Raw genomic sequence first — 25,000 nt, 5'->3', positions numbered from 1 at the left:
GGGCCAAGATTAGGGATATGGGTTAGGGATATGGGTTAGGGATATGGGTTAGGGATATGGGTTAGGGATATGGGTTAGGGATATGGGTTAGGGCCAGGGTTAGGGATATGGGTTAGGGATATGGGTTAGGGATATGGGTTAGGGATATGGGTTAGGGATATGGGTTAGGGATATGGGTAAGGGATATGGGTTAGGGATATGGGTTAGGGATATGGGTTAGGGATATGGGTTAGGGCCAGGGTTAGGGATATGGGTTAGGGATATGGGTTAGGGATATGGGTTAGGGATATGGGTTAGGGATATGGGTTAGGGCCAGGGTTAGGGATATGGGTTACGGTTAGGGATATGGGTTAGGGATATGGGTTAGGGATATGGGTTAGGGATATGGGTTAGGGTTAGGGATATGGGTTAGGGATATGGGTTAGGGCCAGGGTTACGGGTTACAGATATGGGTTACAGTTAGGGATATGGGTTAGGGATATGGGTTAGGGATATGGGTTAGGGATATGGGTTACGGTTAGGGATATGGGTTAGGGATATGGGTTAGGGATATGGGTTAGGGTTAGGGATATGGGTTAGGGTTAGGGCCAGGGATATGGGTTAGGACCAGGGTTAGGGATATGGGTTACGGATATGGGTTACGGTTAGGGATATGGGTTAGGGATATGGGTTAGGGATATGGGTTAGGGATATGGGTTAGGGCCAGGGTTAGGGATATGGGTTAGGGATATGGGTTAGGGATATGGGTTAGGGATATGGGTTAGGGATATGGGTTAGGGATATGGGTTAGGGATATGGGTTAGGGCCAGGGTTACGGGTTACGGATATGGGTTAGGGACATGGGTTAGGGTTAGGGATATGGGTTAGGGTTAGGGATATGGGTTAGGGATATGGGTTAGGGCCAGGGTTAGGGATATGGGTTAGGGATATGGGTTAGGGATATGGGTTACGGTTAGGGATATGGGTTAGGGATATGGGTTATGGTTAGGGATATGGGTTAGGGATATGGGTTACGGTTAGGGATATGGGTTACGGTTAGGGATATGGGTTACGGTTAGGGATTTGGGTTGCGGTTAGGGATATGGGTTACGGTTAGGGATATGGGTTAGGGCATGGGTTAGGGATATGGGTTACGGTTAGGGATATGGGTTAGAGATATGGGTTAGGGATATGGGTTATGGTTAGGGATATGGGTTAGGGAAATGGGTTATGGTTAGGGATATGGGTTAGAAATATGGGTTACGGTTAGGAATATGGGTTACGGTTAGGGCTATAGGTTAGGGCTATGGGTTACGGTTACGGGTTAGGAATATGGGTTACGGTTATGGGTTAGGAATATGGGTTACGGTTATGAATATGGGTTAGGGATATGGGTTACGGTTAGGGATATGGGTTACGGTTAGGGGTATGGGTTAGGGAAATGGGTTACGGTTAGGGATATGGGTTAGGAATATGGGTTACGGTTAGGAATATGGGTTACGGTTAGGGCTATGGGTTACGGTTACGGGTTAGGAATATGGGTTACGGTTAGGAATATGGGTTACGGTTATGGGTTAGGAATATGGGTTACGGTTAGGAATATGGGTTACGGTTAGGGCTATAGGTTAGGGCTATGGGTTACGGTTACGGGTTAGGAATATGGGTTAAGGTTAGGAATATGGGTTACGGTTATGGGTTAGGAATATGGGTTATGGTTAGGACTATGGGTTACGGTTATGGGTTAGGAATATGGGTTACGGTTAGGAATATGGGTTACGGTTACGGGTTAGGAATATGGGTTACGGTTATGGGTTAGGGCTATGGGTTACGGTTAGGGCTATAGGTTAGGGATATGGGTTACGGTTAGGGATATGGGTTAGGGATATGGGTTACGGTTAGGGATATGGGTTAGGGATATGGGTTACGGTTAGGAATATGGGTTACGGTTAGGGCTATAGGTTACGGTTACGGGTTAGGAATATGGGTTACGGTTAGGAATATGGGTTACGGTTATGGGTTAGGAATATGGGTTACGGTTAGGAATATGGGTTACGGTTAGGGCTATAGGTTAGGGCTATGGGTTACGGTTACGGGTTAGGAATATGGGTTACGGTTAGGAATATGGGTTACGGTTATGGGTTAGGAATATGGGTTATGGTTAGGACTATGGGTTACGGTTATGGGTTAGGAATATGGGTTACGGTTAGGAATATGGGTTACGGTTACGGGTTAGGAATATGGGTTACGGTTATGGGTTAGGGCTATGGGTTACGGTTAGGGCTATAGGTTAGGGCTATGGGTTACGGTTATGTGTTAGGAATATGGGTTACGGTTATGGGTTAGGAATATGGGTTAGGGCTAGGGGTTAGGAATATGGGTTACGGTTAGGGCTATAGGTTAGGGCTATGGGTTACGGTTAGGAATATGGGTTAGGAATATGGGTTACGGTTATGGGTTAGGAATATGGGTTAGGGCTATAGGTTAGGGCTATGGGTTACGGTTATGGGTTAGGAATATGGGTTACGGTTAAGGGTTAAGGGTCAGGTTCTGTCTAACCTCTGTCTTTAGGTGATGGTAACCCAGAGTGTGTGGTTGACTATGTTAGGTTTAGGGGTTAAGGGTCAGGTTCAGTCTAACCTCTGTCTGTAGGTGATGACAACCCAGGGTGTGTGGTTGACTATGAGAGCTGGAGCAGCTCCATCATAATAGTCAGTGAAGCTGATCACAGTAGAGTTGTCTGAGATGTTCACGTCGACTAGCACACCTCCATACTACAACAGACAGGAAGAGAGGTCACAGTGGATAACACCTCCATACTACAGACAGGAAGAGAGATCAGTTGATAACACCTCCATACTACAACAGACAGGAAGAGAGGTCACAGTGGATAACAACACCTCCATACTACAACAGACAGGAAGAGAGGTCACAGTGGATAACACCTCCATACTACAACAGACAGGAAGAGAGGTCACATTGGATAACACCTCCATACTACAACAGACAGGAAGAGAGATCACAGTGGATAACAACACCTCCATACTACAGACAGACAGGAAGAGAGATCACAGTGGATAACAACACCTCCATACTACAACAGACAGGAAGAGAGGTCACAGTTTAATAGAAACAACACCTCCATACTACAGACAGGAAGAGAGATCACTGTGGATAACAACACCTCCATACTACAACAGACAGGAAGAGAGGTCACAGTGGATAACAACACCTCCATACTACAACAGACAGGAAGAGAGATCACAGTGGATAACAACACCTCCATACTACAACAGACAGGAAGAGAGATCACAGTGGATAACAACACCTCCATACTACAACAGACAGGAAGAGAGATCACAGTGGATAACAACACCTCCATACTACAACAGACAGGAAGAGAGGTCACAGTGGATAACAACACCTCCATACTACAACAGACAGGAAGAGAGGTCACAGTGGATAACACCTCCATACTACAACAGACAGGAAGAGAGGTCACAGTGGATAACAACACCTCCATACTACAACAGACAGGAAGAGAGGTCACAGTGGATAACAACACCTCCATACTACAACAGACAGGAAGAGCGATCACAGTGGATAACAACACCTCCATATTACAACAGACAGGAAGAGAGATCACAGTGGATAACAACACCTCCATACTACAACAGACAGGAAGAGAGATCAGTTGATAACATCTCCATACTACAACAGACAGGAAGAGAGGTCACAGTTTAATAGAAACAACACCTCCATACTACAACAGACAGGAAGAGAGATCACAGTGGATAACAACACCTCCATATTACAACAGACAGGAAGAGAGATCACAGTGGATAACAACACCTCCATACTACAACAGACAGGAAGAGAGATCACAGTGGATAACAACACCTCCATACTACAACAGACAGGAAGAGAGATCACAGTGGATAACAACACCTCCATACTACAACAGACAGGAAGAGAGATCAGTTGATAACATCTCCATACTACAACAGACAGGAAGAGAGGTCACAGTTTAATAGAAACAACACCTCCATACTACAGACAGGAAGAGAGGTCACAGTTGATAAGAAACAAGATTGGAAAGTTGCATCTGATACTTTAAGGCCATTGCAGACAGACAACAAAGGTAATGACTTGTAAATGAGAATGTGTTCTGTTGTCAGTGAATGAACCTGTTAGAGGGTAAATCAGGTCAGTGATATGTGGCTGACTGGTCCACGTCCAGCAGACAGGAAGTGAGGTCAGTGATATGTGGTGTATATCTATGGACACTGACCTGATCCATGCCCAGCAGACAGGAAGTGAGGTCAGTGATATGTGGTGCATCTCCAGGGACACTGAACTGATCCATGTCCAGCAGACAGGAAGTGAGGTCAGTGATATGTGGTGCATCTCCAGGGATACTGACCTGGTCCATGCCCAGCAGACAGGAAGTGAGGTCAGTGATATGTGGTGCATCTCCAGGGACACTGACCTGATCCATGTCCAGCAGACAGGAAGTGAGGTCAGTGATATGTGGTGCATCTCCAGGGACACTGACCTGATCCATGCCCAGCAGACAGGAAGTGAGGTCAGTGATATGTGGAGTATCTCCAGGGATACTGACCTGGTCCATGCCCAGCAGACAGGAAGTGAGGTCAGTGATATGTGGAGTATCTCCAGGGACACTGACCTGGTCCATGCCCAGCAGACAGGAAGTGAGGTCAGTGATATGTGGAGTATCTCCAGGGACACTGACCTGGTCCATGCCCAGCAGACAGGAAGTGAGGTCCAGTGATATGTGGCTGACTGGTCCATGCCCAACAGACAGGAAGTGAGGTCAGTGATATGTGGTGTATCTCCAGGGATACTGACCTGATCCATGCCCAGCAGACAGGAAGTGAGGTCAGTGATATGTGGTGTATCTCCAGGGATACTGACCTGATCCATGCCCAGCAGACAGGAAGTGAGGTCAGTGATATGTGGTGTATCTCCAGGGATACTGACCTGATCCATGCCCAGCAGGGTGCCGTTGTCCTGCTTGTTGAAGAAGAAGGACTTGGACTTGGAGTCTGAGCCCACGACCCTGACACACAGCTTCCCTGTGATCAACTCTGGCCAGAGGGGGAGGCACTGGAAACACAGGCAAGTCAAAAAGGTCAGTCAGTCAGACAGACAGACGGACACAGTGAAGACAACAGACGGACACAGTGAAGACAACAGTCGGACACAGGGAAGACAACAGTCGGACACAGGGAAGACAACAGTCGGACAGACGGACACAGGGAAGACAACAGTCAGACAGACGGACACAGGGAAGACAACAGTCAGACACGGGGAAGACAACAGTCAGACATGGGGAAGACAACAGTCGGACAGACGGACACAGGGAAGACAACAGTCAGACAGACGGACACAGGGAAGACAACAGTCAGACAGACGGACACAGGAAAGACAACAGTCGGACACAGGGAAGACAACAGTCGGACAGACGGACACAGGGTAGACAACAGTCGGACACAGGGAAGACAACAGTCGGACAGACGAACACAGGGTAGACAACAGTCGGACACAGGAAAGACAACAGTCGGACAGACGGACACAGGGTAGACAACAGTCGGACACAGGGAAGACAACAGTCGGACAGAGGAACACGCTCATCATACGTTCATTATTACATTCACACACACACACACACACACACGCACGCACGCACGCACGCGCACGCACGCACAGTAAATCCAAACACACGGTCGGTCCTCACCTCTGTAGAGGAGATGTAGTGCCACTTCCCGTTGACGCTGCCCTCCTCTGTCTGCACCTCTCCCACCTCCAGCTCGTAGGAAGACTTGTTGACCAGCGTGAAGAACGGACTCATGGTCACCATCTTGGTCAGGTTGAAACTACTCATCTGAATGCTGACGCCAACCTACAAAACACATGACTCATACTGTCAGACTGTCTGTCCTTCACAACGCGGCTGTAGTGTCTCAGTTAAAACACATGACTTATACTGTCAGACTGTCCGTCCTTCACGAGGCTGTAGTGTCTCAGTTAAAACACATGACTTATACTGTCAGACTGTCCGTCCTTCACGAGGCTGTAGTGTCTCAGTCAAAACACAGATCATCATAGGGTTTGAGTCCTGCATGAGGCCACTGAATGTCACCCACCGTAAGTTCACCGTAAGTTCACCTTAAGTCACTTGGATAAAGGATTATATGTGAAATAAAACATTACATTCCAGAGTTGTGACTGTTTTTTGTACGTTGTCATTTCCTCACCAGATAGTCCATGGTGTTGGCAGGGCATCTGACACACCCATAACTCCCCACCGTATCCAATGAGAAGCCATCAGACCAGGAACTGGTGGACACACAGAGCTGCAGCTGTAGAAAGACAACACCCAGCGTTACTGAGAGAAGCAGCTGATCTAAGAGGGGGAAAAACACTTTAAAAGATGCTGTCTGATCTGGGATGTATCAAATTCAGGGAGCAGTTTGGGGACTGCCAGGGAAGGTTTGAGAAACACTGTTAGACACTGAAAGACACACCCCCCTCAGAGAGAGAACTGAAAGACACGCTCCCTTCAGAGAGAGAACTGAAAGACACGCTCCCTTCAGAGAGAGAACTGAAAGACACGCTCCCTTCAGAGAGAGAACTGAAAGACACGCCCCCTTCAGAGAGAGAACTGAAAGACACGCTCCCTTCAGAGAGAGAACTGAAAGACACGCCCCCTTCAGAGAGAGAACTGAAAGACACGCCCCCCTCAGAGAGAGAACTGAAAGACACGCCCCCCCCAGAGAGAGAACTGAAAGACACGCCCCCCCCAGAGAGAGAACTGAAAGACACGCCCCCCTCAGAGAGAGAGACAGCTTAATGTGAGCTCTTACATTTTTCAACATTTATTTTTTACAAAAGGATAGATTTGGAGTTAGATGACCTTGGATGTTTCGGCAGGGACACATGCAGGATGCTACCTTCCACAGCACGGCCTTCGCTACAGATCAAAACTCCAAACCTACAACCTAATTTTGACCAAAATTAACCGGAGAGACGACTGCTGCCAAGGTGTTATTTTCCCAAGCTATACGGAAGGAGCTCCAGCAAACAAACAGCAGAGACCAGAGGACACCGTCCAACCCGGACCTGAGCTGCCAGGCTTGAAAAGGACAGACCAGATACAAATTTAATTAGCACTAAGGTGTGAAGTAAAAAGGCCTTTGGGCCCAACAAATGTCAGGGATCTTTGAAGCGTCCCCTGAAGCCCCCCTCCTGCTGTTCAGAGACCATCCAATTGGCATTTTCTACAAGAAATCTGCCTCCACAAATAAATTGGGTCTGACACCTTCTCCCACTGCCTGCTGCTTGGAGTCCACCTGGCGATCTGTTCCCCGTCTGCCCTGGTCTGTCTCCCCGTCTGGTACAGGTACCTCCACTACACTCCCCCTGTCTGGTACAGGTACCTCCACCACACTCACTCCTCTCTCCCCCTGTCTGGTACAGGTACCTCCACTACACTCCCCCTGTCTGGTACAGGTACCTCCACCACACTCCCCCTGTCTGGTACAGGTACCTCCACCACACTCACTCCTCTCTCCCCCTGTCTGGTACAGGTACCTCCACCACACTCACTCCTCTCTCCCCCTGTCTGGTACAGGTACCTCCACCACACTCCCTCCTGTCTCCCCCTGTCTGGTACAGGTACCTCCACTACACTCCCCCTGTCTGGTACAGGTACCTCCACTACACTCCCCCTGTCTGGTACAGGTACCTCCACCACACTCCCTCCTCTCTCCCCCTGTCTGGTACAGGTACCTCCACCACACTCCCCCTGTCTGGTACAGGTACCTCCACCACACTCCCTCCTCTCTCCCCCTGTCTGGTACAGGTACCTCCACCACACTCCCCCTGTCTGGTACAGGTACCTCCACCACACTCCCTCCTGTCTCCCCCTGTCTGGTACAGGTACCTCCACCACACTCACTCCTCTCTCCCCCTGTCTGGTACAGGTACCTCCACCACACTCCCTCCTGTCTCCCCCTGTCTGGTACAGGTACCTCCACCACACTCACTCCTCTCTCCCCCTGTCTGGTACAGGTACCTCCACCACACTCACTCCTCTCTCCCCCCCTGTCTGGTACAGGTACCTCCACCACACTCACTCCTCTCTCCCCCTGTCTGGTACAGGTACCTCCACCACACTCACCCCTCTCTCCCCCTGTCTGGTACAGGTACCTCCACCACACTCACCCCTATCTCCCCCTGTCTGGTACAGGTACCTCCACCACACTCACTCCTCTCTCCCCCTGTCTGGTACAGGTACCTCCACCACACTCACCTCTCTCTCCCTGGCCTGGTACAGGTACCTCCACCACACTCACCTCTCACTCCCTGGCCTGGTACAGGTACCTCCACCACACTCACCCCTCTCTCCCTGGCCTGGTACAGGTACCTCCACCACACTCACCCCTCTCTCCCCATGTCTGGTACAGGTACCTCCACCCCTCTCTCCCTGGCCTGTCTCCCCCTGTCTGGTACAGGTACCTCCACCACACTCACCCCTCTCTCCCCCTGTCTGGTACAGGTACCTCCACCCCTCTCTCCCTGGCCTGTCTCCCCCTGTCTGGTACAGGTACCTCCACTACACTCCCCCTGTCTGGTACAGGTACCTCCACCACACTCCCTCCTCTCTCCCCCTGTCTGGTACAGGTACCTCCACCACACTCCCCCTGTCTGGTACAGGTACCTCCACCACACTCCCTCCTCTCTCCCCCTGTCTGGTACAGGTACCTCCACCACACTCCCCCTGTCTGGTACAGGTACCTCCACCACACTCACTCCTCTCTCCCCCCCTGTCTGGTACAGGTACCTCCACCACACTCCCTCCTGTCTCCCCCTGTCTGGTACAGGTACCTCCACCACACTCACTCCTCTCTCCCCCTGTCTGGTACAGGTACCTCCACCACACTCCCTCCTGTCTCCCCCTGTCTGGTACAGGTACCTCCACCACACTCACTCCTCTCTCCCCCTGTCTGGTACAGGTACCTCCACCACACTCACTCCTCTCTCCCCCCCTGTCTGGTACAGGTACCTCCACCACACTCCCTCCTGTCTCCTCCTGTCTCCTCCTGTCTGGTACAGGTACCCCCACCACAATCACCCCTCTCTCACAAGCTTTAGCTCACCTCCAGCCCACAGACACTGTTGGGGTGAGTGACTCTGAACTTACAATGGCCCCAAGTAGTTATATATTAAAAAATGTTCTTGTGCATTTTGCAATTTTGCCTCATGACTCCTGCATACTTTGTTGACTACGAACGTTCTTTACCCAACAGCGGGACAGACTATGTTACTTGGTGAAATTGCTGTACAACATGATCATATTGCCATCTGATGCATATCCAGGATTCGAATTGCACACAGCCATGTCTCCTTGCCCGTACAACATTTCCTCATCTCCCACCCCTTCTAATGCGACTATCCCCGATGCTCCTCCCACTTTTCCCCCTGCCCCGCTACAACGTTTTCCCCTGCAGGCGGTCACTGAGTCCAAGGTGCTAAAAGAGCTCCTTAAACCCCCCAAAACAGCTGGGTCAGATGGTTATAGACGTTTTCTTCATTAAGGTTGAATCTGGTTTCCCTCTCAGGTTATGGATGTGTCACTGCAACCTTAAAAGGGTCTTCAATGATGTCACCATCGCCCTTGATTCTAAGCAATGATGTCACCATCGCGCCTTGATTCTAAGCAATGATGTCACCATCGCGCCTTGATTCTAAGCAATGATGTCACCATCGCCCTTGATTCTAAGCAATGATGTCACCATCGCCCTTGATTCTAAGCAATGATGTCACCATCGCCCTTGATTCTAAGCAATGATGTCACCATCGCCCTTGATTCTAAGCAATGATGTCACCATCGCCCTTGATTCTAAGCAATGATGTCACCATCGCCCTTCATTCTAAGCAATGATGTCACCATCGCCCTTGATTCTAAGCAATGATGTCACCATCGCCCTTGATTCTAAGCAATGATGTCACCATCGCCCTTGATTCTAAGCAATGATGTCACCATCGCCCTTGATTCTAAGCAATATTGTGCTGCTGTTTTTATTGACTTGGCCAAAGCTAATCGCTCCTCTTTCACCCTAGCTGTAAACTGGTCAACAGATCACTGCTCTCTATACTCCTCTGTAAACTGGTCATCTCTGTAAACCCGTTGACAGATCACTGCTCTCTATACTCCTCTGTAGACTGGTCATCTCTGTAAACCTGTTGACAGATCACTGCTCTCTATACTCCTCTGTAAACCCGTTGACAGATCACTGCTCTCTATACTCCTCTGTAAACCCGTTGACAGATCACTGCTCTCTATACTCCTCTGTAAACTGGTCATCTCTGTAAACCCGTTGACAGATCACTGCACTCTATACTCCTCTGTAAACTGGTCATCTCTGTAAACCTGTTGCAAGACCCATTGGTTGATGCTTATTTATAAAACCCTCTTAGGCCTCACTCCCCCTATCTGAGAGATCTATTGCATCCCTCATCCTCCACATACAACAACTTTTCTGCCAGTCACATTCTGTTAAAGGTCCCCAAAGCACACACATCCCTGGGTTACTCCTCTTTTCAGTTCGCTGCAGCTAGTGACTGGAACGAGCTGCAACAAACACTCAAACTGGACAGTTTTATCTCAATCTCTTCATTCAAAGACTTAAATCATGGACACTCTTACTGAAAAGTTATGTCTGCTTTGTGTGATGTATTGTTGTCTCTACTTTCTAGACCTTTCTGCTGTTGTCTGTGTCCAATAATGTTTGTACCATGTTGTGTTGTTGTCATGTTGTGTTGCTACCATGTTGTTGTTATGTGGTGTTGCTACCATGTTGTTGCCATGTTGTGTTGCTACCATGTTGTTGTCATGTTGTGATGCTATCATGTTGTTGTTGTTGTGTTGCTACCATGTTGTTGTTATGTTGTGTTGCTGCCATGCTATGTTGTTGTCTTACAGTGCCTTGCGAAAGTATTCGGCCCCCTTGAACTTTGCGACCTTTTGCCACATTTCAGGCTTCAAACATAAAGATATAAAACTGTATTTTTTTGTGAAGAATCGACAACAAGTGGGACACAATCATGAAGTGGAACGACATTTATTGGATATTTCAAACTTTTTTAACAAATCAAAAACTGAAAAATTGGGCGTGCAAAATTATTCAGCCCCTTTACTTTCAGTGCAGCAAACTCTCTCCAGAAGTTCAGTGAGGATCTCTGAATGATCCAATGTTGACCTAAATGACTAATGATGATAAATACAATCCACCTGTGTGTAATCAAGTCTCCGTATAAATGCACCTGCACTGTGATAGTCTCAGAGGTCCGTTAAAAGCGCAGAGAGCATCATGAAGAACAAGGAACACACCAGGCAGGTCCGAGATACTGTTGTGAAGACGTTTAAAGCCGGATTTGGATACAAAAAGATTTCCCAAGCTTTACACATCCCAATGAGCACTGTGCAAGCGATAATATTGAAATGGAAGGAGTATCAGACCACTGCAAATCTACCAAGACCTGGCCGTCCCTCTAAACTTTCAGCTCATACAAGGAGAAGACTGATCAGAGATGCAGCCAAGAGGCCCATGATCACTCTGGATGAACTGCAGAGATCTACAGCTGAGGTGGGAGACTCTGTCCATAGGACAACAATCAGTCGTATATTGCACAAATCTGGCCTTTATGGAAGAGTGGCAAGAAGAAAGCCATTTCTTAAAGATATCCATAAAAAGTGTTGTTTAAAGTTTGCCACAAGCCACCTGGGAGACACACCAAACATGTGGAAGAAGGTGCTCTGGTCAGATGAAACCAAAATTGAACTTTTTGGCAACAATGCAAAACGTTATGTTTGGCGTAAAAGCAACACAGCTCATCACCCTGAACACACCATCCCCACTGTCAAACATGGTGGTGGCAGAATCATGGTTTGGGCCTGCTTTTCTTCAGCAGGGACAGGGAAGATGGTTAAAATTGATGGGAAGATGGATGGAGCCAAATAAAGGCTCTGGAAGAAAACCTGATGGAGTCTGCATAAGACCTGAGACTGGGACGGAGATTTGTCTTCCAACAAGACAATGATCCAAAACATAAAGCAAAATCTACAATGGAATGGTTCAAAAATAAACATATCCAGGTGTTAGAATGGCCAAGTCAAAGTCCAGACCTGAATCCAATCGAGAATCTGTGGAAAGAACTGAAAACTGCTGTTCACAAATGCTCTCCATCCAACCTCACTGAGCTCGAGCTGTTTTGCAAGGAGGAATGGGAAAAAATTTCAGTCTCTCGATGTGCAAAACTGATAGAGACATACCCCAAGCGACTTACAGCTGTAATCGCAGCAAAAGGTGGCGCTACAAAGTATTAACTTAAGGGTGCTGAATAATTTTGCACGCCCAATTTTTCAGTTTTTGATTTGTTAAAAAAGTTTGAAATATCCAATAAATGTCGTTCCACTTCATGATTGTGTCCCACTTGTTGATTCTTCACAAAAAAATACAGTTTTATATCTTTATGTTTGAAGCCTGAAATGTGGCAAAAGGTCGCAAAGTTCAAGGGGGCCGAATACTTTCGCAAGGCACTGTAGGTCTCTCTTTATGTTGTGTTGTCTCTCTTGTCGTGATGTGTGTTCTGTCCTGTATTTATATTGTATTTATTTATTTTAATCCCAGGCCCCCGACCCCACAGGAGGCCTTTTGGTAGGCCGTCATTGCAAATAAGAATATGTTCTTAACTGACTTGCCTAGTTAAATAAAGGTACAATAAAACAGTCAGAAGCTTTCCTACCTTGTTCTTGCTGAAGATGTTCTTTTTCTTGAAGGAGAAGAGGACGACGTCCCTGAAGTCCGACGCGTGTTTGACGGAGACGTCCTCCGCGCGGTACTGCAGAACCCTGGACGTCTTGTTGACGATCCAGTACGGGCTAAACACAGCCAGCATCAGACGTCCATGCAGCCGCGCCGCGTGCACGCTCAGGTCCACGCTCAGCTTCTCGGCCGAGTCGCAGGTGAAGCACACGGGGAAGAACTCCTGCATGTCCTGGGCGATGCGGATACGTCCGGACCAGTTCCGACCCTGGTATTTAACCAGGACCATCTCCATGATCTCACCTCCTATACGGGCGTTCAGGACGTCTGCCGTGCTGCCCTCCTGGAGCTCATGGAACTCTGCTGAGCCCTGGAGAGATGGATTAATGGATACACACAGGTTTTTTTGTAATGAAAATGTATCTATTAGGAAAGTATCTTGGCATTGTAGAGGTATCTCAACATGGCATAACAACAGGAAATAATGAAATCAAAGTCTAGTGGCTGGATGATTGTTATTTTGTGCTTGTATCTTTTAGTCTAGTTTTAGATCCTATTCTAGTGACTGTCTTCATGTTTAGGTTCTCTCAGTGTTACTACCTCCAGTAGATAGCTGTAAGGCAGGGTACAGGTCTAGGGTTAGATCCTAGCCTAGTGACTGTCTTCATGTTTAGGTTATCTCAGTGTTACTACCTCCAGTAGATATCTGATGCTGTAAGGCAGGCTACAGGTCTAGGGTTAGATACTAGCCTAGTGACCGTCTTCATGTTATCTCAGTGTTACTACCTCCAGTAGATATCTGATGCTGTAAGGCAGGGTACAGGTCTAGGGTTAGATCCTAGCCTAGTGACTGTCTTCATGTTTAGGTTATCTCAGTGTTACTACCTCCAGTAGATAGCTGTAAGGCAGGGTACAGGTCTAGGGTTAGATCCTAGCCTAGTGACTGTCTTCATGTTTAGGTTATCTCAGTGTTACTACCTCCAGTAGATATCTGATGCTGTAAGGCAGGGTACAGGTCTAGGGTTAGATCCTAGCCTAGTGACTGTCTTCATGTTTAGGTTATCTAAGTGTTACTACCTCCAGTAGATAGCTGTAAGGCAGGGTACAGGTCTAGGGTTAGATCCTAGCCTAGTGACCGTCTTCATGTTTAGGTTATCTCAGTGTTACTACCTCCAGTAGATAGCTGTAAGGCAGGGTACAGGTCTAGGGTTAGATCCTAGCCTAGTGACTGTCTTCATGTTTAGGTTATCTCAGTGTTACTACCTCCAGTAGATAGCTGTAAGGCAGGGTACAGGTCTAGGGTTAGATCCTAGCCTAGTGACTGTCTTCATGTTTAGGTTATCTCAGTGTTACTACCTCCAGTAGATATCTGATGCTGTAAGGCAGGGTACAGGTCTAGGGTTAGATCCTAGCCTAGTGACCGTATTCATGTTTAAGTAATCTCAGTGTTACTACCTCCAGTAGATATCTGATGCTGTAAGGCAGGGTACAGGTCTAGGGTTAGATCCTAGCCTAGTGACTGTCTTCATGTTTAGGTTATCTCAGTGTTACTACCTCTAGTAGATAGCTGTAAGGCAGGGTACAGGTCTAGGGTTAGATCCTAGCCTAGTGACTGTCTTCATGTTTAGGTTATCTCAGTGTTACTACCTCCAGTAGATATCTGACGCTGTAAGGCAGGGTACAGGTCTAGGGTTAGATCCTAGCCTAGTGACTGTCTTCATGTTTAGGTTATCTCAGTGTTACTACCTCCAGTAGATAGCTGTAAGGCAGGGTACAGGTCTAGGGTTAGATCCTAGCCTAGTGACTGTCTTCATGTTTAGGTTATCTCAGTGTTACTACCTCCAGTAGATATCTGATGCTGTAAGGCAGGGTACAGGTCTAGGGTTAGATCCTAGCCTAGTGACCGTATTCATGTTTAGGTAATCTCAGTGTTACTACCTCCAGTAGATATCTGATGCTGTAAGGCAGGGTACAGGTCTAGGGTTAGATCCTAGCCTAGTGACTGTCTTCATGTTTAGGTTATCTCAGTGTTACTACCTCTAGTAGATAGCTGTAAGGCAGGGTACAGGTCTAGGGTTAGATCCTAGCCTAGTGACTGTCTTCATGTTTAGGTTATCTCAGTGTTACTACCTCCAGTAGATAGCTGTAAGGCAGGGTACAGGTCTAGGGTTAGATCCTAGCCTAGTGACTGTCTTCATGTTTAGGTTATCTCAGTGTTACTACCTCCAGTAGATATCTGATGCTGTAAGGCAGGGTACAGGTCTAGGGTTAGATCCTAGCCTAGTGACTGTCTTCATGTTTAGGTTATCTCAGTGTTACTACCTCCAGTAGATATCTGATGCTGTAAGGCAGGGTACAGGTCTAGGGTTAGATCCTAGCCTAGTGACTGTCTTCATGTTTAGGTTATCTCAGTGTTACTACCTCCAGTAGATATCTGATGCTGTAAGGCAGGGTACAGGTCTAGGGTTAGATCCTAGCCTAGTGACTGTCTTCATGTTTAGGTTATCTCAGTGTTACTACCTCCAGTAGATATCTGATGCTGTAAGGCAGGGTACAGGTCTAGGGTTAGATCCTAGCCTAGTGACTGTCTTCATGTTTAGGTTATCTCAGTGTTACTACCTCCAGTAGATAGCTGTAAGGCAGGGTACAGGTCTAGGGTTAGATCCTAGCCTAGTGACTGTCTTCATGTTTAGGTTATCTCAGTGTTACTACCTCCAGTAGATATCTGATGCTGTAAGGCAGGGTACAGGTCTAGGGTTAGATCCTAGCCTAGTGACCGTATTCATGTTTAGGTAATCTCAGTGTTACTACCTCCAGTAGATATCTGATGCTGTAAGGCAGGGTACAGGTCTAGGGTTAGATCCTAGCCTAGTGACTGTCTTCATGTTTAGGTTATCTCAGTGTTACTACCTCTAGTAGATAGCTGTAAGGCAGGGTACAGGTCTAGGGTTAGATCCTAGCCTAGTGACTGTCTTCATGTTTAGGTTATCTCAGTGTTACTACCTCCAGTAGATAGCTGTAAGGCAGGGTACAGGTCTAGGGTTAGATCCTAGCCTAGTGACTGTCTTCATGTTTAGGTTATCTCAGTGTTACTACCTCCAGTAGATATCTGATGCTGTAAGGCAGGGTACAGGTCTAGGGTTAGATCCTAGCCTAGTGACTGTCTTCATGTTTAGGTTATCTCAGTGTTACTACCTCCAGTAGATATCTGATGCTGTAAGGCAGGGTACAGGTCTAGGGTTAGATCCTAGCCTAGTGACTGTCTTCATGTTTAGGTTATCTCAGTGTTACTACCTCCAGTAGATATCTGATGTTGTAAGGCAGGGTACAGGTCTAGGGTTAGATCCTAGCCTAGTGACTGTCTTCATGTTTAGGTTATCTCAGTGTTACTACCTCCAGTAGATATCTGATGCTGTAAGGCAGGGTACAGGTCTAGGGTTAGATCCTAGCCTAGGGACTGTCTTCATGTTTAGGTTATCTCAGTGTTACTACCTCTAGTAGATAGCTGTAAGGCAGGGTACAGGTCTAGGGTTAGATCCTAGCCTAGTGACTGTCTTCATGTTTAGGTTATCTCAGTGTTACTACCTCCAGTAGATAGCTGTAAGGCAGGGTACAGGTCTAGGGTTAGATCCTAGCCTAGTGACTGTCTTCATGTTTAGGTTATCTCAGTGTTACTACCTCCAGTAGATATCTGATGCTGTAAGGCAGGGTACAGGTCTAGGGTTAGATCCTAGCCTAGTGACTGTCTTCATGTTTAGGTTATCTCAGTGTTACTACCTCCAGTAGATATCTGATGTTGTAAGGCAGGGTACAGGTCTAGGGTTAGATCCTAGCCTAGTGACTGTCTTCATGTTTAGGTTATCTCAGTGTTACTACCTCCAGTAGATATCTGATGTTGTAAGGCAGGGTACAGGTCTAGGGTTAGATCCTAGCCTAGTGACTGTCTTCATGTTTAGGTTATCTCAGTGTTACTACCTCCAGTAGATATCTGATGCTGTAAGGCAGGGTACAGGTCTAGGGTTAGATCCTAGCCTAGTGATTGTCTTCATGTTTAGGTTATCTCAGTGTTACTACCTCCAGTAGATATCTGATGCTGTAAGGCAGGGTACAGGGTTAGATCCTAGCCTAGTGACTGTCTTCATGTTTAGGTTATCTCAGTGTTACTACCTCCAGTAGATAGCTGTAAGGCAGGGTACAGGTCTAGGGTTAGATCCTAGCCTAGTGACTGTCTTCATGTTTAGGTTATCTCAGTGTTACTACCTCCAGTAGATATCTGATGCTGTAAGGCAGGGTACAGGTCTAGGGTTAGATCCTAGCCTAGTGACTGTCTTCATGTTTAGGTTATCTCAGTGTTACTACCTCCAGTAGATATCTGATGCTGTAAGGCAGGGTACAGGTCTAGGGTTAGATCCTAGCCTAGTGACTGTCTTCATGTTTAGGTTATCTCAGTGTTACTACCTCCAGTAGATAGCTGTAAGGCAGGGTACAGGTCTAGGGTTAGATCCTAGCCTAGTGACCGTCTTCATGTTTATGTTATCTCAGTGTTACTACCTCCAGTAGATAGCTGTAAGGCAGGGTACAGGTCTAGGGTTAGATCCTAGCCTAGTGACCGTCTTCATGTTTAGGTTATCTCAGTGTTACTACCTCCAGTAGATAGCTGTAAGGCAGGGTACAGGTCTAGGGTTAGATCCTAGCCTAGTGACTGTCTTCATGTTTAGGTTATCTCAGTGTTACTACCTCCAGTAGATATCTGATGCTGTAAGGCAGAAGGTTCCGGAGGGTCACAGCTGGGTGGAGGTGGATGACGTAGGCAGGGTCCCAGTCGTCCTCTCGCTGGGAGGAAATGAAGGACAGGTGATCTGGTGTGGCCAAGGTGGTCACCTGGAGGGGCAGGAAGCTGCTGTCTGCCGACGGACACTGGAGAAGGGACCGCACCTCAGAGCTCAGGTGGACCTGCTCCTTCCAGGCGATACAGGTAGACGACGGGCCGTACTGGCCCTCCAGGTGCCCGGCTGGCTGGAGGAAGAGCTGACACCTATAGAGGGCGACGAGACGAGGAGACCACATTTAACCACATATAACGAGGAAACCACATTTAACCACATATAACTAACAATCTAGTTAAACATAACCCTAGCTGACACCTATAGAGGGAGAAGAGACGAGGAGGCCACATGTAACCACATATAAACGAGGAGACCACATTTAACCACATATAACTAACAATCTAGTTAAACATAACCCTAGCTGACATCTGCGTCAGAGAGAAGAGAGGAGTGAAACAAGGTAAGGACAGGAAGTCTGTACAAAAGTTCTAGAATATTTGTTAAAAGTTCTAGAATATTTGTTAAAAGTTCTAGAATATTTGTTTTACCCCTGTAAGTCTAAGCGGTTGGGAATCGCTAAGCTGACATATGGAATTGTTTTAAGATGGTTCAAACTATGGATTTACAATTTTAGGACCCTTTTTAGATATCTCGTACAACGCTGTGTACTACTCCCTTCACAGAACAGCGCAAACTGGCTCTAACCAGAATAGAAAGAGGAGTGGGAGGCCCCGGTGCACAACTAAGCAAGAGGACAAGTACATTAGAGTGTCTAGTTTGAGAAACAGACGCCTCACAAGACCTCAATTGGCAACTTCATTAAATAGTTCCCGCAAAACACCGGTCTCAACGTCAACAGTGAAGAGGCGACTCTGGGATGCTGCCCTTCTAGGCAGAGTTCCTCTGTCCAGTGTCTGTGTTCTTTTGCTCAACTTAATCTTTCCTTTTTATTGGCAAGTCTGAGATTTGGCTTTTTCTTTGCATCCCGGAGTCGCCTCTTCACTGCTGACGTTGAGACTGCTGTTCTGTGAAGGGAGTAGTACACAGCGTTGTACGAGATCTTCAGTTTCTTGGCAATTTCTCTCATGGAATAGCGTTCATTTCTCAGAAGAAGAATAGACTGACGAGTTTCAGAAGAAACTTTGTTTCTGCCCATTTTGAGCCTGTAATCAAACCCACAAATGCTGATGCTCCAGATAATTTCAACTAATTTGTAGCACAAACGGTTCTGAACCGTTGTGTTCGTGACAGTCTATCCTTTCCATAAAATGGTTATAGTTTGTATGTCAAACCGTTCGGATGCTAAATAAGTTGGTGATTTTCGGGATTTCTAATGGTCTGACAAAACACATCTCTACCTCTGCCACATTTCAACGCAGATACGGAAACGCGACACTAGTGAATGCAGTGGATTGATACTGAAACGCGACACTAGTGACTGCAGTGGATTGATACTGAAACGCGACACTAGTGACTGCAGTGGATTGATACTGAAACGTGACACTAGTGAATGCAGTGGATTGATACGGAAACGCGACACTAGTGAATGCAGTGGATTGATACTGAAACGCGACACTAGTGAATGCAGTGGATTGATACGGAAACGCGACACTAGTGAATGCAGTGGATTGATACTGAAACGCGACACTAGTGAATGCAGTGGATTGATACGGAAACTGATTGATACGCATCCAATGTAATAAAAACATCTCTAAGTTAAACTGTCGGATTTTGAACGGGAATCTTTTGTTATGCAACTTATATTGATGCACCGGTGGGTGGGTCTAGGGGGTTTTTACTTGTTGAATGCACTAGAATACTGTTTGAAAGCACTAGAACACTTGTTTGAAAGCACTAGAATACTTGTTTGAAAGCACTAGAATACTTGTTTGAAAGCACTAGAATACTTGTTTGAAAGCACTAGAATACTTGTTTGAAAGCACTAGAATACTTGTTGAAATCACTAGAATACTCGTTTAAAGCACTAAAATACTCATTTTAAAGCACTAAAATACTCATTTTAAAGCACTAGAATACTTGAAAGCACTAAAATACTCATTTAATGCACTAGAATACTTGTTGAAAGCACTAGAATACTCATTTAATGCACTAGAATACTTGTTGAAAGCACTAGAATACTTGTTGAAAGCACTAGAATACTTGTTGAAAGCACTATAATACTCGTAGAAAGCACTAGAATACTCGTAGAAAGCACTAGAATACTTGAAAGCACTAAAATACTCATTTAATGCACTAGAATACTTGTTGAAAGCACTAGAATACTAATTTAATGCACTAGAATACTTGTTGAAAGCACAAAAATATTTGTTTAAAGCACTAGAATACTCATTTAAAGCACTAGAATACTCATTTAAAGCACTAGAATACTCATTTAAAGCACTAGAATACTAATTTAAAGCACTAGAATACTCATTTAAAGCACTAGAATACTCATTTAAAGCACTAGAATACTCGTAGAAAGCACTAGAATACTTGTTGAAAGTACTAAAATAATTGTTGAAAGCACTATGGTGCTATGGTGCCACTCTCTCGAACGTGGTCCTTCGAGCCGGATAACAGATACTGAGATTGAGCAAGGGGACACCTGGATCTCCCAAGCTACCCAGCTCATCACACATCAACCTCTTAATTTCCTGTTTATGATTAGCATCTCATAAATAGTATCCTTTGTCTGTACGCTGCGATCACCGGCCTTTCAGAAGCTATGTTGAAATTTTTTTTTTTTACAGAAACAGGAAGTGTTGTGTAACGTGCACCAAAATGGACCCTGGTAAGTACACGCTGTGTTACACCCTGTATAAAAGGTCCCTGTGTAAGGTCTCTGTGTAAGGTCCCTCTCTAAAGACCTGCACGAGACCAGGGAAACCAACATGGTTATTACCTGCACGAGTCCAGGGCTATCGACATGGTTATTACCTGGACGAGTCCAGGGCTACCAACATGGTTATTACCTGTCCTACCAACATGGTTATTACCTGTAGGAGTCCAGGGCTACCAACATGGGGATTACCTGTCCTACCAACATGGTTATTACCTGTCCTACCAACATGGTTATTACCTGATGGAGTCCAGGGCTACCGACATGGTTATTACCAGTCCTACTAACATGGTTATTACCTGTACGAGTCGAGGGCTACCGACATGGTTATTACCTGTCCTACCAACATGGTTATTACCTGTACGAGTCCAGGGCTACCGACATGGTTATTACCTGTAGGAGTCCAGGGCTACCGACACGGTTATTACCTGTCCTACCAACATGGTTATTACCTATACTACCAACATGGTTATTACCTGTCCTACCAACATGGTTATTACCTGTAGGAGTCCAGGGCTACCGACATGGTTATTACCTGCCCTACCAACATGGTTATTACCTGTAGGAGTCCAGGGCTACCAACATGGTTATTACCTGCCCTACCAACATAGTTATTACCTGTAGGAGTCCAGGGCTACCAACATGGTTATTACCTGTCCTACTAACATGGTTATTACCTGTCCTACCAACATGGTTATTACCTGTAGGAGTCCAGGGCTACCAACATGGTTATTACCTGTAGGAGTCCAGGGCTACCAACATGGTTATTACCTGTAGGAGTCCAGGGCTACCAACATGGTTATTACCTGTCCTACCAACATGGTTATTACCTGTCCTACCAACATGGTTATTACCTGTAGGAGTCCAGGGCTACCGACATGGTTATTACCAGTCCTACTAACATGGTTATTACCTGTACGAGTTGAGGGCTACCGACATGGTTATTACCTGTCCTACCAACATGGTTATTACCTGTACGAGTCCAGGGCTACCGACATGGTTATTACCTGTAGGAGTCCAGGGCTACCGACATGGTTATTACCTGTCCTACCAACATGGTTATTATCTATACTACCAACATGGTTATTACCTGTAGGAGTCCAGGGCTACCGACATGGTTATTACCTGCCCTACCAACATGGTTATTACCTGTAGGAGTCCAGGGCTACCAACATGGTTATTACCTGCCCTACCAACATGGTTATTACCTGTAGGAGTCCAGGGCTAACGACATGGTTATTACTTGTAGGAGTCCAGGGCTACCAACATGGTTATTACCTGTCCTAATAACATGGTTATTACCTGTCCTACCAACATGGTTATTACCTGTAGGAGTCCAGGGCTACCAACATGGTTATTACCTGTAGGAGTCCAGGGCTACCAACATGGTTATTACCTGTAGGAGTCCAGGGCTAACGACATGGTTATTACTTGTAGGAGTCCAGGGCTACCAACATGGTTATTACCTGTCCTACTAACATGGTTATTACCTGTCCTACCAACATGGTTATTACCCGTAGGAGTCCAGGGCTACCAACATGGTTATTACCTGCCATTCCAACATGGTTATTACCTGTAGGAGTCCAGGGCTAACGACATGGTTATTACTTGTAGGAGTCCAGGGCTACCAACATGGTTATTACCTGTCCTACTAACATGGTTATTACCTGTCCTACCAACATGGTTATTACCTGTAGGAGTCCAGGGCTACCAACATGGTTATTACCTGTCCTACCAACATGGTTATTACCTGTAGGAGTCCATGGCTACCAACATGGTTATTACCTGTCCTACCAACATGGTTATTATCTGTAGGAGTCCAGGGCTACCAACATGGTTATTACCTGTCCTACCAACATGGTTATTACCTGTAGGAGTCCAGGGCTACCAACATGGTTATTACCTGTCCTACCAACATGGTTATTACCTGTAGGAGTCCAGGGCTACCGACATGGTTATTACCTGTCCTACCGACATGGTTATTACCTGTCCTACCAACATGGTTATTACCTGTAGGAGTCCAGGGCTACCGACATGGTTATTACCTGTAGGAGTCCAGGGCTACCGACATGGTTATTACCTGTCCTACCAACATGGTTATTACCTGTCCTACCAACACGGTTATTACCTGTAGGAGTCCAGGGCTACCGACATGGTTATTACCTGTAGGAGTCCAGGGCTACCAAAATGGTTATTACCTGTCCTACCAACATGGTTATTACCTGTAGGAGTCCAGGGCTACCGACATGGTTATTACCTGTAGGAGTCCAGGGCTACCAACATGGTTATTACCAGTCCTACCGACATGGTTATTACCTGTAGGAGTCCAGGGCTACCAACATGGTTATTACCTGTAGGAGTCCAGGGCTACCGACATGGTTATTACCTGTCCTACCAACATGGTTATTACCTGTCCTACCAACACGGTTATTACCTGTAGGAGTCCAGGGCTACCGACATGGTTATTACCTGTAGGAGTCCAGGGCTACCAAAATGGTTATTACCTGTCCTACCAACATGGTTATTACCTGTAGGAGTCCAGGGCTACCGACATGGTTATTACCTGTAGGAGTCCAGGGCTACCAACATGGTTATTACCAGTCCTACCGACATGGTTATTACCTGTAGGAGTCCAGGGCTACCAACATGGTTATTACCTGTAGGAGTCCAGGGCTACCAACATGGTTATTACCTGTCCTACCAACATGGTTATTACCTGTAGGAGTCCAGGGCTACCGACATGGTTATTACCTGTAGGAGTCCAGGGCTACCAACATGGTTATTACCTGTCCTACCAACATGGTTATTACCTGTCCTACCAACATGGTTATTACCTGTAGGAGTCCAGGGCTACCAACATGGTTATTACCTGTCCTACCAACATGGTTATTACCTGTAGGAGTCCAGGGCTACATCAGACTCTCTCTCGGGCTCTGCCAGTCCTATATTAACCATCCCTCTGGATGTGGGACAATACTTCAGGATGGTAAACGGCACTGAGAAATGGTTCTGGATCTGAAACACAAAACCACGTTGACAAACAGTCAGTTAAGGACGACATCATCCTTTTTTTTGACTCAATGGAAACAAAAACACAGATTTTACTGTAATTGAAAAGTGCTGAATAAATCAAATGTATTTTAATATCAGCTGCGTTCATGTTGCTAGTCCACAAGACTTGTTACTCTCTACTGAAAGCTGTTGAGTGTCTATAGCCTACAGGAGGACAGTTCCATAGAGAGGGTGATGGAGGACAGCTCCATAGAGAGTGTAAGAGGACAGCTCCATAGAGAGAGTGATGGAGGACAGCTCCATAGAGAGTGATAGAGGACAGCTCCATAGAGAGTGATGGAGGACAGTTCCATAGAGAGTGATGGAGGACAGCTCCATAGAGAGAGTGATGGAGGACAGCTCCATAGAGAGAGTGATGGAGGACAGCTCCATAGAGAGAGTGATGGAGGACAGCTCCATAGAGAGAGTGATGGAGGACAGCTCCATAGAGAGAGTGATGGAGGACAGCTCCATAGAGAGAGTGATGGAGGACAGCTCCATAGAGAGAGTGATGGAGGACAGCTCCATAGAGAGAGTGATGGAGGACAGCTCCATAGAGAGAGTGATGGAGGACAGCTCCATAGAGAGAGTGATGGAGGACAGCTCCATAGAGAGAGTGATGGAGGACAGCTCCATAGAGAGAGTGATGGAGGACAGCTTCATAGAGAGAGTGATGGAGGACAGCTCCATAGAGAGTGATAGAGGACAGCTCCATAGAGAGTGATAGAGGACAGCTCCATAGAGAGTGATAGAGGACAGCTCCATAGAGAGAGTGATGGAGGACAGCTTCATAGAGAGAGTGATAGAGGACAGCTCCATAGAGAGTGATGGAGGACAGCTCCATAGAGAGTGATGGAGGACAGCTCCATAGAGAGTGATGGAGGACAGCTCCATAGAGAGAGTGATGGAGGACAGCTCCATAGAGAGAGTGATGGAGGACAGCTCCATAGAGAGTGATGGAGGACAGCTCCATAGAGAGAGTGATGGAGGACAGCTCCATAGAGAGTGATGGAGGACAGCTTCATAGAGAGAGTGATAGAGGACAGCTCCATAGAGAGTGATAGAGGACAGCTCCATAGAGAGAGTGATAGAGGACAGCTCCATAGAGAGAGTGATGGAGGACAGCTCCATAGAGAGAGTGATGGAGGACAGCTCCATAGAGAGAGTAATGGAGGACAGCTCCATAGAGAGAGTGATGGAGGACAGCTCCATAGAGAGAGTGATGGAGGACAGCTCCATAGAGAGAGTGATGGAGGACAGCTCCATAGAGAGAGTGATGGAGGACAGCTCCATAGAGAGTGATGGAGGACAGCTCCATAGAGAGTGATGGAGGACAGCTCCATAGAGAGTGATAGAGGACAGCTCCATAGAGAGAGTGATGGGGGACAGCTCCATAGAGAGTAATAGAGGACAGCTCCATAGAGAGTAATAGAGGACAGCTCCATAGAGAGTGATGG

The 25,000-nt window shown here is 46.6% G+C and overlaps 1 protein-coding gene across 1 annotated transcript in view; it reads right to left on the bottom strand.

The window, feature by feature from the left end:
* Window positions 1-25,000, bottom strand: part of LOC139385252 (vacuolar protein sorting 13 homolog C) — a 204,483-nt gene that overhangs the window by 39,177 nt on the left and 140,306 nt on the right. Inside the window, exons 59-65 of the mRNA XM_071130409.1 lie at window positions 23,386-23,507; window positions 17,565-17,862; window positions 12,808-13,197; window positions 6,255-6,359; window positions 5,735-5,899; window positions 4,978-5,103; window positions 2,617-2,750 (exon numbers count right to left, since the gene is read on the bottom strand). Coding sequence (XP_070986510.1) covers window positions 2,617-2,750; window positions 4,978-5,103; window positions 5,735-5,899; window positions 6,255-6,359; window positions 12,808-13,197; window positions 17,565-17,862; window positions 23,386-23,507 — 1,340 coding nt within the window. The remainder of the gene's footprint in view (window positions 1-2,616; window positions 2,751-4,977; window positions 5,104-5,734; window positions 5,900-6,254; window positions 6,360-12,807; window positions 13,198-17,564; window positions 17,863-23,385; window positions 23,508-25,000) is intronic.

This window comes from Oncorhynchus clarkii, chromosome 26 (assembly GCF_045791955.1).
Source record: "Oncorhynchus clarkii lewisi isolate Uvic-CL-2024 chromosome 26, UVic_Ocla_1.0, whole genome shotgun sequence".
Classification (NCBI taxonomy): Eukaryota; Metazoa; Chordata; class Actinopteri; order Salmoniformes; family Salmonidae; genus Oncorhynchus; species Oncorhynchus clarkii.
Note: the sequence above shows the minus strand (reverse complement) of the source record. Positions and strands in the feature narration are given on the sequence as shown.